A 16601-nucleotide genomic window follows, 5' to 3' on the forward strand; every position below is an offset into this window, starting at 1 on the left:
TTTTGCAGAAATTACAGCTGCAAGTCTCTTGGCGGTATGTCTCTTTAAACTGGCATATCTAGCCACTGGGATTTTTGCCCATTCTTCAAGGCAAAACTGCTCCAGCTCCTTCAAGTTGGATAGGTTCATCTGGTGTACAACAATCTTTAAGTCATACAACATATTCTCAATTGGATTGAGGTCTGAGCTTTGACTAGGCCCTTCCAAGACATTTCAATGTTTCCCTTTAAACCATTCGGGTGTTGCTTTAGCAGTATGCTTAGGGTCATTGTCCTGCTGGAAGGTGAACCTCCGTCTCAGTCTCAAAATTCTGGAAGACTGAAACATGTTTCCCTCAAGAATTTCCCTGTATTTAGCGCCATCAATCATTCCTTCAATTCTGATAAGTTTCCCAGTCCCTGCCAATGAAAATCATCCTCACAGCATGATGCTGCCACCACCATACTTCACTGTGGGGATGAAGTTCTCGGGGTGATGTGAGGTGTTGGGTTTACGCCAGACATAGCATTTTCCTTGATGGCCAAAAAGCTCACTTTTAGTCACATCTGACCAGAGTACATTCGTCCATATGTTTGGGGAGTCTCCCACATGCCTTTTGGCAACCACCAAACATGTTTGCTTATCTTTGCAACTCCTTCAGGGTTATCTTTGGTCTCTTTGTTGCCTCTCTGATTAATGCCTTCCTTGCCTGATCCATGAGTTTTGGTGGGCGGCCCTCTCTTGGCAGGTTTGTTGTGGTGCCATATTCTTTACATTTTTTAATAATGGATTTAATGGTGCTCCATGGGATGTTCAAAGTTTCTGATATATAAAAAACCCAACCCTGATCTGTACTTCTCCACAACTCTGTCCCTGACCTGTTTGGAGAGCTCCTTGGTCTTCATGGTGCCACTTGCTTGGTGGTGCCCCTTGCTTAGTGGTGTGGAGGACTCTGGGGCCTTTCAGAACAGGTGTATATATACTGAGACTATGTGACAGATCATGTGACACTTAGTTTGCACACAGGTGGACTTTATTTAACTAATTCCTTCTGAAGGTAATTAGTTGCACCAGATCTTTTTTAGGGGATTCATAGCAAAGGGGGTGAATGCATTTTTAAACAAGTTATTTTTTTCATTTCACTTCACCAATTTGGACTATTTTGTGTATGTCCATTACATGAAATCCAAATAAAAATCTATTTAAATTACAGTTTGTAATGCAACAAAATAGGAAAAACCCCAAGTGGGATGAATACTTTTGCAAGGCACTGTAGCTAAAGCTAACCAACTAGGTTTAATGTTAGCTAGCTAATATTATGCTATAACTAGCAATGCAAATGGCTTTCTAAGAGACAAATAATATTACTACACAGATCATACACGTAAAGTTAGCTAATGAGCCAGCCAGCTAATGTTAGCTAGCTAACATTACGCTTTAATTTGCAATGAAAATTACTTTGACAAAATTTGAAATGTATGCTATCTGAAAATGTAGCTAGCTAGACTCTCTGACCTGTATACAGTGGCAAGAAAAAGTATATATTCCCTTTGGGAATAGCTGGATTTCTGCATGAATTGGTCATAAAGTTTGATCTGATCTTCATCTAGGTCACAAAAATAGACAACCAGAGACAGCAGGGGTTCAAACTGTAGAACCCAAAACTATGCTACCTTTTATTTCTGGGACTCTCAGGATGACAAATCAGAGCAAGATTACTGAATGTACTGTAAGTACATTATTTACCTTCTGTCACGATCGTCATCAGAGTGGAAGTGACCGAACCAAGGTGCAGCATGGTGAGTGTACATTTCCTTTTATTTATAAATGTCGCCAACAAAACAAAGAATAAGGAAACGACTGTGAAGCTTACTTCGGCTATACCGGCCACGAACAAAGACAACTACCCACAACTAAGGTGGCAAAACAGGCTGCCTAAGTATGAATCCCAATCAGAGACAATAATAGACAGCTGTCCCTGATTGAGAACCATACACGGCCAAAACATAGAAACAGAAAACATAGAAATAAAGAAACGAGAATGCCCACCCTAGTCACACTCTGACCTAACCAAAATAGAGAATAAAAGCCTCTCTATGGCCAGGGCATGACACCTTCAGAGGTGAATGTATCAAACCAGTTGGCATGATAAATGCGTTTGTTGCTGTGCACTCTCCTCAAACAATAGCATGGCATTTTTTTTACTGTACTAGCTACTGTAAATTGGACAGTGCCGTTAGATTTAAGCTTTTTGCCCATATAAGACATTTATATGTCCTGGAAAGTTGGCTGTTACTTATAACATCATTCTAGTCACATTAGTGCACTTTAGCAACAAGCGTCCCAGGTTAGGGACACCGATCCCATAGAGGTTCATACAGAAGATTGCCCTATTTGGTAAAAGACAAAGTCCATATTATGGCAAAATCATCTCAAATAACCAACGAGAAACGACAGTCCATCATTACTTCAAGACATGAAGGTCAGTCAATCTAGAACATGTAGAGAACTTTGAAAGTTTCTTCAAGTGCAGTTGCAAAAACCATCAAGCACTACGATGAAACTGTCTCTCATGAGGACCACCACAGGAAAGGAAGACCTAGAGTTACCTCTGCTGCAGAGGATAAGTTCATTAGAGTTACCAGACTCAGAAATTGAACCCCAAATAAATGCTTCACAGAGTTTAAGTTGCAGACACTTCTCAACGTCAACTGTTCAGAAGAGACTGCGTAAATCAGGCCCTCATGGTCGAATTGCTGCAAAGAAACACTACTGAAGGACACCAATAAGAAGGAAATACTTGTTTGTGCTAAGAAACACAAGCAATGGACTTTAGACCAGTGGAAATCTGTCCTTCAGTCTGATGTCTTTGTGAGACGCAGAGTTGGTGAATGGATGATCTCCGCACCTGCGATTCTCACCATGAAGCATGGAGGAGGAGGTGTGATGGTGTGGTGGTGCTTTGCTGGTGACACTGTCAGTGATTTATTTACAATTCAAGGCACAATTAACCTCTAGCGTCGAGCAATCCCGTATCCGGGAGCGTAATCATAGCCTCAAGCTCATTACCATAACGCAACGTTTCCTATTCATGAAAATCGCAAATGAAATGAAATAAATATATTCAAACACAAGCTTAGCCTTTTGTTAACAACACTGTCATCTCAGATTTTCAAAATATGCTTTTCAACCAAAGCTACACAAGCATTTGTGTAAGAATATTGATAGCCCAGCATAGCATTAAGCCTAGCATTCAGCAGGCAACATTTTCACAAAAACAAGAAAAGCATTCAAATAAAATAATTTACCTTTGAAGAACTTCGGATGTTTTCAATGACGAGACTCTTAGTTTAGATAGCAAATGTTAATTTTTTCCAACGAAATAGCTCCGTTTTGTTCATCACATTTGGCTAAGAAAAAGACCGGCTAAGAAACATGGCAAACGTTGTTGAGAATCAATCCTCAAGGTGTTTTTCACATATCTATTCGAAAATCTATCAGTGGTGGCAGTTGGCTTCTCATCAGAAGCAAACGGAAAAATACTGCAGCTGGAGATTATGCAATAATTGCGACCACCTGGTAGATGTAGTCTCTTATGGTCAATCTTCCAATGATATGCCTACAAATACGTCACAATGCTGCAGACACCTTGGGGAAAACGTAGAAAACGTAAGCTGACTCCAAGCTCCTTCACAGCCATATAAGGAGTCATTGGCATGAGGCGGTTTCAAAAAATGCCTCACTTCCTGATTGGATTTTTATCTGGGGTTTTTCTGTGACATCAGTTCTGTGGTACTCACAGACAATATCTTTGCAGCTTTGGAAACGTCAGAGTGTTTTCTTTCCAAAGCTGTCAATTATATGCATGGTCGAGCATCTTTTCGTGACAAAATATCTTGTTTAAAAAGGGAACGTTTTTCATCCAAAAATTTAAATAGCGTCCCCTATATCCAAGAAGTTAAGCAACATGGCTACCACAGCATTCTGCAGCCATCTGGTTTGCACTTCGTGGGACTATCATTAAAAAAATTAACGGGACAATGACCCCAAACACACCTCCAGGCTGTGTAAGGGCTACTTGACCAAGAAGGAGAGTGATGGAGTGCTGCATCAGATTACATGGCCCCATAATCACCCGACCTCAACCCAATTGAGATGGTTTTGTCGTAAGAACATTCGGACCAAAGTGCAGCGTGAAATCGGTTCGACATATTTTATTAGAAGTGAACCGCACAAAAAACAATAAAGAAAATTATATGTGAAGCTATAGAGTGCTCACAGGCAACTACACATAAACAAGATCCCACAAAACACAGTGGGGAAATGGCTGCCTAAATATGATCCCCAATCAGAGACAATGATAAACAGCTGCAACTGATTGGGAACCATACCAGGTCAACATAGAAACAAAACAACCTAGATAGGAACACCCCCTCTAGTCAAACCCAGACCTAACCAAAATAGAGAATAAAAAGGCTCTCTATGGTCAGGGCGTGACAGGTTTGGGATGAATTGGACAGCAGAGTGAAGGAAAGCAGCCAACAAGTGCTCAGCATATGTGGGAACTCCTTCAAGACTGCTGGAAAAGCATTCCTCATGAAGCTGGTTGAGAGAATGCCAAGAGTGTACAAAGCTGTCATTAATGCAAAGGGTAGCTACTTTGAAGAAAAAAAAGCTTCACCCCCTCATCAAATCAAATCAAATTTTATTGGTCACTTACACATCTTTAGCAGACGTTATTGCGGGTGTAGCGAAATGCTAACCCAAACCATGAAAGACGGCTAACTTTACAGTTGGCAATATGCATTGGGGCAGGTAGCGTACTCCTAGCATCCACCAAACCCATATTTGTCTGTCGGACTGCCAAATGGTCCAGCCTGATTCCTCACTCCAATGAATGGGTTTCCACTGCTCCAGAGTCCAATGGCGGCGAGCATTACACCACTCCAGCCGACACTTGGCATTGCGCATGGTGATCTTAGGGTTTTGTGTGGCTACTTGGCCATGGAAACCCATTTCATGAAGCTCCAGACAAACAGTTCTTGTGCTGAAGTTGCTTCCAGAGGCAGTTTGGAACTCGGTAGTGTTGCAACCGAGAACAGGCACTTCAGTATTCGGCGGTCCCATTCTGTGAGCTTGTGTGGCCTACCACTTTGTGGTTGAGCTGTTGTTGCTCCTAGATGTTTCCACTTCTCAATAACAGCACTTAAAACACTTACAGTTGACTGAGGCAGCTCAAGCAGGGCAGAAATTTGACAAACATACTTTTTTGGAAAGGTGGCATCCTATGACAGTTCTTCAGTAAGGCCATTCTACTGCCAATGTTTGTCAATGAAGATTGCATGGCGGTGTGCTCGGGTTTATACATCGGTCAACATAGGTTGTGGCTGAAAAAGACGAATCCACTAATTTTAAGTGGTGCCCACATACTTTTGTGTATATTTGTCACGTTCTGACCTTTATTTCCTTTGTTTTGTCATTATTTAGTATGGTCAGGGAAGAAAACCGTTACAGAATCACCCACCACAACAGGACCAAGCGGCAACAGGAGCAGCGCGATAAAGACTTCTGGACTTGGGAAGAAATCCTCGATGGGAGAGGACCCTGGGCAAAACCAGGGTAGTGTCGCCGTCCCAAGGTGCAGCAGGAGAAGCGGCAGCAGGAGCAGCACGAGTAGGAATGGACATGGGAGGATGACTTAGATGGTAAAGGACCCTGGGCACCGCTTGGAGAATATCGCCGCCCCAAAGAAGAGCTGGAGGCTGTGAAGGCGGAGAGGCGCTGGTATGAGGAGGCAGCACGGCGGCGTGGATGGAAGCCCGAGAGTCAGCCCCAGCCCTTCGCCACACACAGGAAGTGTGGCGAAGCCAGGTAGGAGACCTGTGCCAACTTACTGTGCTTACCGGGGGGCGAGAGAGACCGGGCAGGCACTGTGTTATGCTGTGGAGCGCACAGTGTCCCCAGTGCGGGTGCATAGCCCGGTGCGGTACTTTCCTGCTCCGCGTATCGGCTGGGCTAGAGTGGGCATCGAGCCAAGTGCCATGAAGCCAGCTCTACGCATCTGGTCTCCAGTGCGTCTCCTTGGGCCGGCTTACATGGCACCAGCCTTGCGCATGGTGTCCCCGGTTCGCCTGCATAGCCCAATGCGGGCTATTCCACCTCGCCGCATTGGCAGGGCGACCGGGAGCATGCAACCAGGTAGGGTTGGGCAGGCTCGGTGCTCAAGTGCTCCAGTGCGCCTGCACGGTCCGGTCTATCCATCACCACCTCCACGCACCAGCCCTCCGGTGGCAGCCCCCCACACCAGGCTGTCTCTCCGGCTCATCCTTACAGGTGCTCCCACCTCTCCAGCGCTGTCCAGAGCTTCCACCCCTCTGTCCCGAGCTGCCCCTCTGTCTCGAGCTGCCCCTCAGTCCAGTGGGGTCATTTAGTAGGGTCACCGTGGTTAGGAGGCCAAGGAAGCGGACAAGAAGGCGGACTAAGACGCTGGTGAAGTGGGGTCGCGTCCTGCGCCAGAGCCGCCACCGCGGACAGACGCCCACCCAGACCCTCCCCTATAGGTTAAGGTTTTGCGGCCGGAGTCCGCACCTTGGGGGGGGGGGGGGTACTGTCACGTTTATGTCCTTTGTTTTGTCATTATTTAGTATGGTCAGGGCGTGAGTTGGGGTGGGCAGTCTATGTTTGTTTTTCTATGATTTGTGTATTTCTATGTTTCGGCCTAGTATGGTTCTCAATCAGAGGCAGGTGTCATTAGTTGTATCTGATTGAGAATCATACTTAGGTAGCCTGGGTTTCACTGTGTGTTTGTGGGTGATTGTTCCTGTCTCTGTGTTTGCACCAGATAGGGCTGTTTTGTTTTTTTCACATTTCTTGTTTTGTTAGTTTATTCATGTATAGTGTCTTTATAAATTAAACATGAATAACCACCACGCTGCGTTTTGGTCCGCCTCTCCTTCAATGGAAGAAAACCGTTACAATATTGTGTTTGCGAGAAGTGTTGGCTTGACCTAACAAACACCTATCATATCGTAAGAGCCTCAATGTGTCTGAAGTGTGCCAAATAACGTCCTACAGGCATTGAATTTAATTTCTTTGCTCGCTTATGACAATCTTGTTCCATCGGGATGCAGTGATCTGTTTGTTACTAATCAGTACTGGTCTTTAATGAGATACTGTATGTGGCAAGGATCAGATTTAGGGAATGATCAAGGTTGATATTTGCGATGCTACAGTAGATATGGATGCCTGGAAGTCAATCATAACATTTTCGCTAATAATAAGACTACAAGCTCATACTATTGAGAAACTGCAAGATGGCGATACAAATGTAAAAAAAAAAGTTTATTATTTTAATTATTTGCTGTCATACATGAGTATACTAAGGTCAAAGGCAACTAAATTAGTATTGTTTGAAGAGGACTAACATAAAAGCCAAGTACAACACATAATAGGAGACTAGGGACTCCTCTCAGTTCTGACACAGAAAAATATTTTACTGTACCACATCACACCTCATTGGCTAGTGGTTGTATTTATTGAGTGCTCAACACCCTGTTTCAAATATAAAACACATTTTTCACTCAATAGAAATGTATAAAACCACCCACAAAAAGATGGGATCTTAAAAAAATAACAAATTAACCCGGAAGCCCTTGGGATGAAGTTATTATTGATTAATAATAACCATATAACTGGCAAAATGAAAAACATCTAGATTTCAACAGAGTTTGTTGTTTAGTGTGTAATGGTTATAGCTGGGACTGGGGAGAGAAGGGAAGGGTCGGGAGAGCTTATCAGAGCCATAGATACAGTATTAAGAGTTTAGCATCTGTGTTGTCTATCGTCTGTGTTGTCACTAAATCTGTGGAGGTGATCCAGCATCAGTGGTTAAGGACAGAATGTAACCTTTTACATGTAACACTCAAGTCATTTAGCAGATGTTCTTAATAACCAGTATGACTGTTTTGTGTTTCGCATCCTCAGGGCAGCAGTGTGAGGTCTTTGGCATGGTTTTAAGGTGTCAGCTACCATGGCAGCATCTCACCTGGCATGGAGACTGGCATCAAACTCCACTCTGGGGAAGGCACAGTATTTTGCCTGGGCATGTTTGGGGTGTGAGAGGTGTGTAAAATTACAGGGCGAGACTTTGACCTGCCAACATAGGTCAATCACCTCATCTTATTTATCAGAATGTTATTAATTTTTTCAATATTGTACCCTCACAGGAGGATAAGGCTTCACAGAGGCAGCACTGATCTCTACTCTATGGTACTGAGATGAGGGGACCTAGGAAAGGGGGGATATGGGAGCAAGGTTTGGATGAGATAGGGGGTCAGGAAGGCCCGGTGGGATGAGACTTTGTGATTGCCATATCTCCCAGCATACATGTTTGTAACAAAGCAGTTGTATAGACGGGATGGCTGACAACGTCACAGAAATGAAGAGTATGCATCAATGTGGCCTTGCTTTGTTATGATTCTGAATGATCAGATAGCTAGAAAAAATGACAAGAAGATGTCATTTTGCGATTCGTAGCTGGCTCGTTTCAGCTAGTTTTATCTTGTTCTTGATACCGTATCTTATTTTGAGGTGTTTTCATTGATTTCATGTTAATACCAAAATGGCTAAAATTCACTAGCTTGCTAACCAAAAAGTGTAACGATGTGTTTGAGAGAAGTCCTCATTGTACAAATGTATTTATGTTTTCAATAAACATTTGGAGACTAAATACAGCTTACATGTTGTCAACAATCGAAGCGAACCCCCGTCTGTTTTGTTCTCACTGTTCTATAACCAGTGAGTTGTAATGAAGCAAGAGTGCCGTCTCAGCCTGTGTGCGGAAATCACATTTGATCCAAGACAACGTTTCCCAGCTAGCACAGTGGATCTGGGCCGATTCCGGCTGAGAGTCGAGGCACTCGGCTGAGAGTCATTTGGCCGACGTCATGTGGCCTGAGTCTGGGCAGTATTACTTATGGCTAGGATGCAGAGATTGAGCTCGGGCCTATTCCGGTGAGAGTTATCTGGCCCAAATGTATTACTTGGGGCTCAGGCCGATTGGGGCTACTCTCTGGCAGATGATTACACGGGCTGCTTTATATAATTAACATTTCATTATAATTTTTCCCCCATATTTTCTCATTGTTTCTGTGATAAAAAAAGAGTCCTGTGTAGTATTTTAGTGTTTTGATACTTTGTGCAAGGCAATTGATAAGCATTAAAAACTTTGTGGATGGAGCCTCCCAAATGACGCAGCGGTCTAAGACCCTACATTGCAGTGCAAACTGCATTGCTCCAGATGTTGGTTTGAGACCGTGCCGGCCGTGCCCGGGAGACCCATGAGGCGATGCACAACTGGCCCAGCGTTGTCCGAGCTAGGGGAGGGCCGGCTGGGATGTCCTTGTCCCATCGCGCTGTAGCGACTTCGCTGACATGGTCACCAGGTGTATGGTGTTTTTTTGTGGATGGGTATAATTTGTATGTATAAAATGTATAATAGTAATATTTAAAATTACGAAATTGGGTAATTTTTAATACATTTATTTACATTTGCATCAGGCCTCTTCTGGGGGGATTCTGGTAAGATGCCGTCAAAGTCAGCTGAATTCCGGTATACAGAAACGGCCCGATGTACTTGGGCCGATTCTGGGCAGCCGATTCGATCAGTTCAGCCCCCCGGAAGAGGGCCGCTTCTGGGCCGATTCCTCATTGCTAGCTGGGTTTCCTCAAATTGTCCTGCTACTCTTCCTGTGGTAAGAACAGAGTGACACAATGTGATTGCAATGACAATAAATGCTTATCGCATTGTAGTGTAGGCATTCCTTATAGATCCATACAGAGTATATGTGTATGAAATAACTTGATTTATATTTAGAAATTACGAAGGCTATTCTGTAGTATTATATTATTGAAGGTAAAAAATAATAAGAAACCTCCATCGTTGTTTCACTGCATCGTTGTTTTTTTCAGCATACAAAACATTTCTGATTTGCTGAATGCACTTTCTTATAACAGAGGTGTGCCTAGTCTGCATCACATTAAGGGTATGCAATTCCTCTATCTCCATAGCTTTTGACATGATACACTATTACATACAATACCTGTCTATAGCCTACTTCTCCTTCTCCTGATGTCACATTCTATACAGTTCGTATATCCTTTTAAGCCTGTCCATGTCTGCAGTGCAACAGGTGGTGGTGGTAGGGGCGGGTTTGGGCTCAGATTTTTAGCGTCTTGGTGAGGATCTTTTTGAGGGCGGGTCTTTTCTGGTCATGTGTGGTGTCCTGGTGTGGGTGGGGGGTCTCGAGGTTGTGCAGCTGTTTCATTGGAAGGGTCTTCTGGTCCTTGGTGTCTCGTTTGGTCTGGCGTATCAGGCGCTTCATGTTCTTCACCTTGTCCCGCAGATGGCTGTTGGCCTTCTCCAGAGAACGCACCTTTTGGGAGAGAGTCTTCACACGCTCCTCCTCCTCAAAGAGGGCCTTCTGCACCGTCGAACACAGCAGCTGGAAGAAACAGGAAGCAGGAAGTCAGTCCTGTAGTTTACCAGATTGAAGTTGATCATAATTGATTCAGATGATGTGTGAGTTCAGAGAATAAAGTCTCAGGCTGTTGTTTAGCATGCTGCTCCCATCATTGTTTTAGACCTTTGATGATCCATTGCACAAACCCCAATCAAGTTGTTACACTAATTCAGTCCTGAATCTTTAGATCCTATGCTTACTCAAGTGCCTGATACAGTCTTAATGTTTGGAAATCTATAATTTACTTCAAAAGGCAAAGATATTAATCTCCTTTCTTTGAAACATATTTCAGAAAACAAATGCTTGCCTTGTAGGGGGGATATGCTAAAATGGCCATGTCAAGCCACTATTTATTCTGCGCCAAACAATAGAGATTGAAAAACCAAAAGCTAGAAACTGTTCCACTTCAGTGATGGAAAGTCTGAGACAGATTCTAATATTTTTCACCTCATATATCACGAATTAGACCTAATCCTTTGAAAGCGAACACACTGAGATTCAGGATGAAAGATCTGCTAATTTCCTGTGTTTTTACTTTAGTTTAAAAAATATCAGGTTGGTATGAGATAAGTTACATCTCCAAGAGAATGAGTGAGAAACTTCTACAGCTAAGTTGTAGGTGAACATACTATCCAACTGAAGAATATTCCCTTCATTCAAAACACATGACACACAACTTTAATGATTAACGATAAACACAAGGTAATTTCTTCAGAATGATGACAGGTGTCATCAGTTAACAGTGGTAGTACTGAGGAGAGTAACCTATTTTTTGATAGTGTTAAATCTTCTAAGACCAACAGTGAAGTCTACTTGTATTTAAAGAGATTCCCTGGTTCTTTTGGATACTTTTTAGCCAGGAATTCTAAAATTCAAAAGACACTTGCACATGTGAGCTAGCTTTTTTGCAGGTACATGGTAACAGTTGAAAAAGATGAGAAAAAAATAAGAAACCCGCACACTGCTCTTGGTAGTATCACTGCTCTTTATTAATTAAGCTTTATGTATCAGCCTTCGTCAAAGCCTTTGTGAGTTTTTTTAAAATTAGCACCCTTATGTAGCTCCACCCACATAGCTCCACCCACATCCGTTCAATACATCGAATGTGGTTGGAGTCAAGGGAAAATAAGTAAATGTTACCAAATATAACAATGCGCATTTCATAAATATTCAAATAAAGTGTGAACATAAAACGTATTATTAAACACATCTGCAAAACCACAATGAGGACATCGACCCATCAAGCAAGTTTTCGTAAATCATTGGGTACAGCGCAAGAAAAACGTCAGAGTCATCTGAAGTGGTGGCATTAATTCATGTTCACATTTACAAAATAACATGCATGGGCATTTTATCATTAAGACCTTCAGGAAATAATGTCTGGAGAGTGAAAATCCCAAAACAATCTCTGTCGCTCAGCGTATTATTTATATCCCCTCCCCTGTCTGATATCTTAACTTTCTCTGTGCCACAAAATCTAAAAGGTAGAAATGTCATGTTTTTGGTCATTAAAATGTACTGCGACTGTACTGCGACTGTCTTTCTCCTGATGTTCACTAATTCTCTGTTTGAGAACAAGAGGTTTTACCTACATAACACAGCCCACATGGACATATAATCATGTAGATAACATTGGTGGTGGAGTACATAACAATGTCATTTATTTGGAACTGTTTTCCTCTATGTGGGTGGCAGAAACTTTCACACTTCATCATATTGCTGCACTGTGCGCAACCTCTGCATTTATAGCTACCATTTGGAAGAGGGCGTGAAAGAGCCTGGCTCATTTTATTTTGTGGTTGGCTGTTGGCATGGCCTGTTGATCACGTAAATTGCGACCTCTCCTATATACTGTCACGCCTTGGTCTTAGTATTTTGTGTTTTCGTTAATTAGTTGGTCAGGCCAGGGTGTGACATGGGTTTATGTTGTTGTATTTCGTAGTGGGGTTTTTTAGTTATTGGGATTGCGGCTGAGTAGGGGTGTTGCATAGGTTTGGCTGCCTGAGGCGGTTCTCAATCAGAGTCAGGTGATTCTCGTTGTCTCTGATTGGGAACCGTATTTAGGTAGCCTGGGTTTTACTTTGTATTTCGTGGGTGATTGTTCCTGTCTCTGTGTAGTTTCACCAGATAGGCTGTAATTAGGTTTCACGTTCCGTTTTGTGGTTTTGTATTTTGTAATCGTCATTTGATTCATTCATTAAAAACATGAGTAACCACCACGCTGCATTTCGGTCCGACTTTCTTGCGACAAACGAAGAACGCCGTTACATATACAGTCAATTCAAAAGGATTCAGACCCTTTGATTGTTTTCCACAATTTGTTATTCTAAAATGAATTAAATACTTTTCCCCCCTCATCAATCTACCCACAATACCCCAAAATAACAAAGTGAAATGTTTGCAAAAGTATAAAAAATAATAATATATCTTATTTACATAAGAATTCAGACCCTTTGCTATGAGACTCGAAATTGACCTCAGGTGCATCCTGCTTCCATTCATCATCTTTGAGATGTTTCTACAACTTGATTGGAGTCCACCTGTGGTAAATTCAATTGGACATTTATTTGGAAAGGCACACACCTGTCTATATAAGTTCCCACAGTTGACAGTGCATGTCAGAGCAAAAACCAAGCCATGAGGTCGTAGAGCTCCGAGAGAGGATTGTGTCGAGACAGAGGTCTGGCGAAGGGTACCAAAAAATATCTGCAGCATTGTAGGTCCTCAAGAACTCAGTGGCCTCCATCATTCTTCGTTGGAAGAAGTTTGGAACCACTAAGACCCTTCCTAGAGCTGGCCACCCGGCCAAACTGAGCAATCTGGGAAGAAGGGCCTTGGTCAGGGAAGTGACCAAGAACCGGAGGGTCACTCTGACAGAGCTCCAAATTTCCTCTGTGGAGATGGGAGAACCTTCCAGAATGTCATCCATCTCTGCAGAACTCCACAAATCCAGGCTTGATGGATAGTGGCCAGACAAAAGCCACTCCTCAGTAAAAGGCAAACAACAGCCCGCTTGGAGTTTGCCAAAAGACACCTGAAAGACCATTTGAAACACGATTCAGGAGGAAACTTGGCAACATCCCTACGGTGAAGCATGATGGGGGCAGCATCATGCTGTGGGGATGTTTTTAGCAGCAGGGACTGATGGACTGGTCAGGATCGAGGGAAAGATCAACGAAGCAAAGTACAGCGAGATCCTTGATGAAAACCTGCTCCAAAGCTCTCAGGACCTTAGACTGGGGCAAAGGCTCACCTTCCAACAGGACAACGACCCTAAGCACACAGCCAAGGCAATGCAGGAGTGGCTTTGGGAAAAGTCTCTGAATGTCCTTGAGTGGCCCAGACAGAGCTCGGACTTGAACCTGATTGAACATTTCTGGAGAGACCTGAAAATAGCTGTGCAGCGAAGCTCCCCATCCAACCTGACAGAGCTTGAGAGGATCTGCAGAGAAGCATGAGATCTTGTTGGGGATAGGGGGCAGTATTTTCACTTTGAATGAATTGCGTGCCCATAGTGAACTGCATCCTACTCTGTCCTAGATTGCTAATATATGCATATTATTATTACTATTGGATAGAAAACACTCTGAAGTTTCTAAAACTGTTTGAATTATGTCTGTGAGTATAACAGAACTCATAGGGCAGGCAAACAGGAAGTGAAATTCTGAATGCGTGTCTAATTTTATGTCATCGCCTCTTCCCTTCCAAATAAGATATGGATCTGTTAGCACTTCCTACACCTTCCACTAGATGTCCTCATTCAGTAGAACGTGGAATGGAGCCTCTGGTGTGAACATTGACTGAATGGGAGGGGAAATAGGCAATTTCCCTGTGGCGCATTTGTCTGTGGATGTCACCATCGTTCCATTTGGCTGCAGATGAAAACGTATGATCCGGTTGGAACGTTATTGGATATATTTGAAAATAACATCCTGAAGATTGATTCTCTACTTAGTTTGACCAGTTTATTCGACCTGGAATATATCTTTTTGAAGTTTTCGTCCGAGTTCTCCTGGACCAGCGTCAGCTTTTGGGCACGTGAGCTGAAAGTGCTAACAAATGCAGCTAATTGGACACTAGTATTGGACATTATGGAACAAAACAATGATTTATTGTGGAACTAGGACTCCTTGCACTGTATTCTGATGAAAGATCATCAAAGGTAAGGGAATATTTATGATGTAATTTCGCATTTCTGTTGACTCCAACATGGCGGAGAAATGTCTGAGCGCCGTCTCAGATTATTGCATGGTAGCCTTTTTTCGTAACGTTTAAAAAAATCTGACACAGAGGTTGCATTAAGAACCAGTGTATCTTTAATTATATGTAGAACATGTATCTTTAGTCAAAGTTTATGATGAGTATTTCTGTTATCTGGCGTAGCTTTCTATAATTCCTCCGGATATTTTGGAGGCATTTCAGAACATGGTGTCAATGTAAACCGAGATTTGTGGATATAAATATGCATATTATCGAACAAAACATAAATGTATTGTGTAACATGTCATATGAGTGTCATCTGATGAAGATTATCAAAAGGTTAGTGATTCATTTTATCTCTAATTCTGCTTTTGTGACTCTTTGGCTGGGAAAAAAAGGCTGTGTTTTTTATTTTATTTGGTGGTGGTCTAACATAAATATATGTTGTATTTTCGCTGTAAAACATTTAAAAAAATCGGACATGATGGGTAGATGAACAAGATGTTTATCTTTCATTTGCAGAATTGGACTTGTTAATGTGTGAAAGTTAAATATTTCTAAAGAATATTTTTGAATTCCCCGCGCCACCTTTTCAGCTGAATGGGGGGGGGGTTCCCCTCACCATAACAGGATAAAGTCCCCAAATACAGGTGTGCCAAGCTTGTACGTCATACCCAAGAAGACTCGAAGCTGTAATCGATGCCTAAGGTGCTTCAACAAAGTACTGAGTAAATGGTCTGAATACTTATTTAAATATGATATTTAAGTTTTTATTTTTAATACATTTGCAAAAATGTCTAAAAAATAGTTTTTGTTTTGTCATTATGGGGTATTGTGTATAGATTGATGAGGACCATTTTTTATTTAATCAATTTTAGAATAAGGCTGTAATGTAACAAAATGTGGGGAAAAATCAAGGGGTATGAATACTTTCTGAAGGCACTGTAAGTTGTTTGTCATAAGATATGGTATCAATAGCTCTATCGATCACTGAGTAAATAGGGAAAAAACTATGAGGTTTTGTCAAATAGCAGTAGGCCAGATTAGAACCTGTGCCGACACTGTATACAGTATATAGTATATACAGTATGTGCTGGAGGCTGCGTCATTACTGCTAGACCAGCCAGGCCACTCAGCAAATTCCAGGTAACCAAAACATTTGGAAGGAGAGATGGAGCTTGTGTTTCATTCAGACCAGAGGTACCCACAGTAAAGTCCCCATTTCACATCTTTCTGTCATTGTTATTGTAAATGCTATGGTTTTCCAGAACAAGCTCCATTGTGGACACATACCTATTTAATTGCCCTTGAAAATGTCTGGATTTGAAAAATCTGGACTGTGATCTGTGTATCTTTCTCCAACGTATGAAACACACCTGCACCACAGCTACATAATAGTCGTAGACATCTTTGAATGCTATCCTAATCATATCTTTCACATGGCAGCCAACCCAGTTAGAAAAATGTTGATACATTCAACTGTTTACGCAACCAAACCCAAAAATACTAAGCACAAGTGGCAGATGAATGATGTATCACTGTGGCCATAATGGTAGGTACCCAGGTTCCATTGAATCATTGACATGACATGCAATTTTGACACGCATCTCTTCATTAATACATTTATTTCCAGCCTTAGTGGAACATTTTCCCATGTTATCAGAGGGACATCTTAAAGGTTTTTGAGGGAAAACAGCTGTGGGTCCCAGTTGAAGATACCTCCATGGGCATGATATGTTCAGTCTAGCGCAGGAAATTGACGACTATAATCATAACAGCATGTGTGTTGGGTAATTATCATTCATTTTACACGTGAAATCCCTAGAATGTCATTCTTACACAGCAGTAACAGTCATGCCTGTGTGGCATGATGACAGTATATGATTGCGTTGTGCTGTCACA

General features: G+C 42.3%; 1 protein-coding gene across 1 annotated transcript in view; it reads right to left on the reverse strand.

Annotated features, from left to right (window-relative positions):
• Positions 1–7301: 7301 nt before the first annotated feature.
• The window catches only part of LOC135542069 (coiled-coil domain-containing protein 3-like), a 36191-nt gene continuing 26891 nt past the window's right edge, over positions 7302–16601 (reverse strand). Inside the window, exon 3 of the mRNA XM_064968699.1 lies at positions 7302–10481. Coding sequence (XP_064824771.1) covers positions 10197–10481 — 285 coding nt within the window. The 3' untranslated portion in view covers positions 7302–10196. The remainder of the gene's footprint in view (positions 10482–16601) is intronic.

This window comes from Oncorhynchus masou, chromosome 6, assembly GCF_036934945.1.
Source record: "Oncorhynchus masou masou isolate Uvic2021 chromosome 6, UVic_Omas_1.1, whole genome shotgun sequence".
Classification (NCBI taxonomy): Eukaryota; Metazoa; Chordata; class Actinopteri; order Salmoniformes; family Salmonidae; genus Oncorhynchus; species Oncorhynchus masou.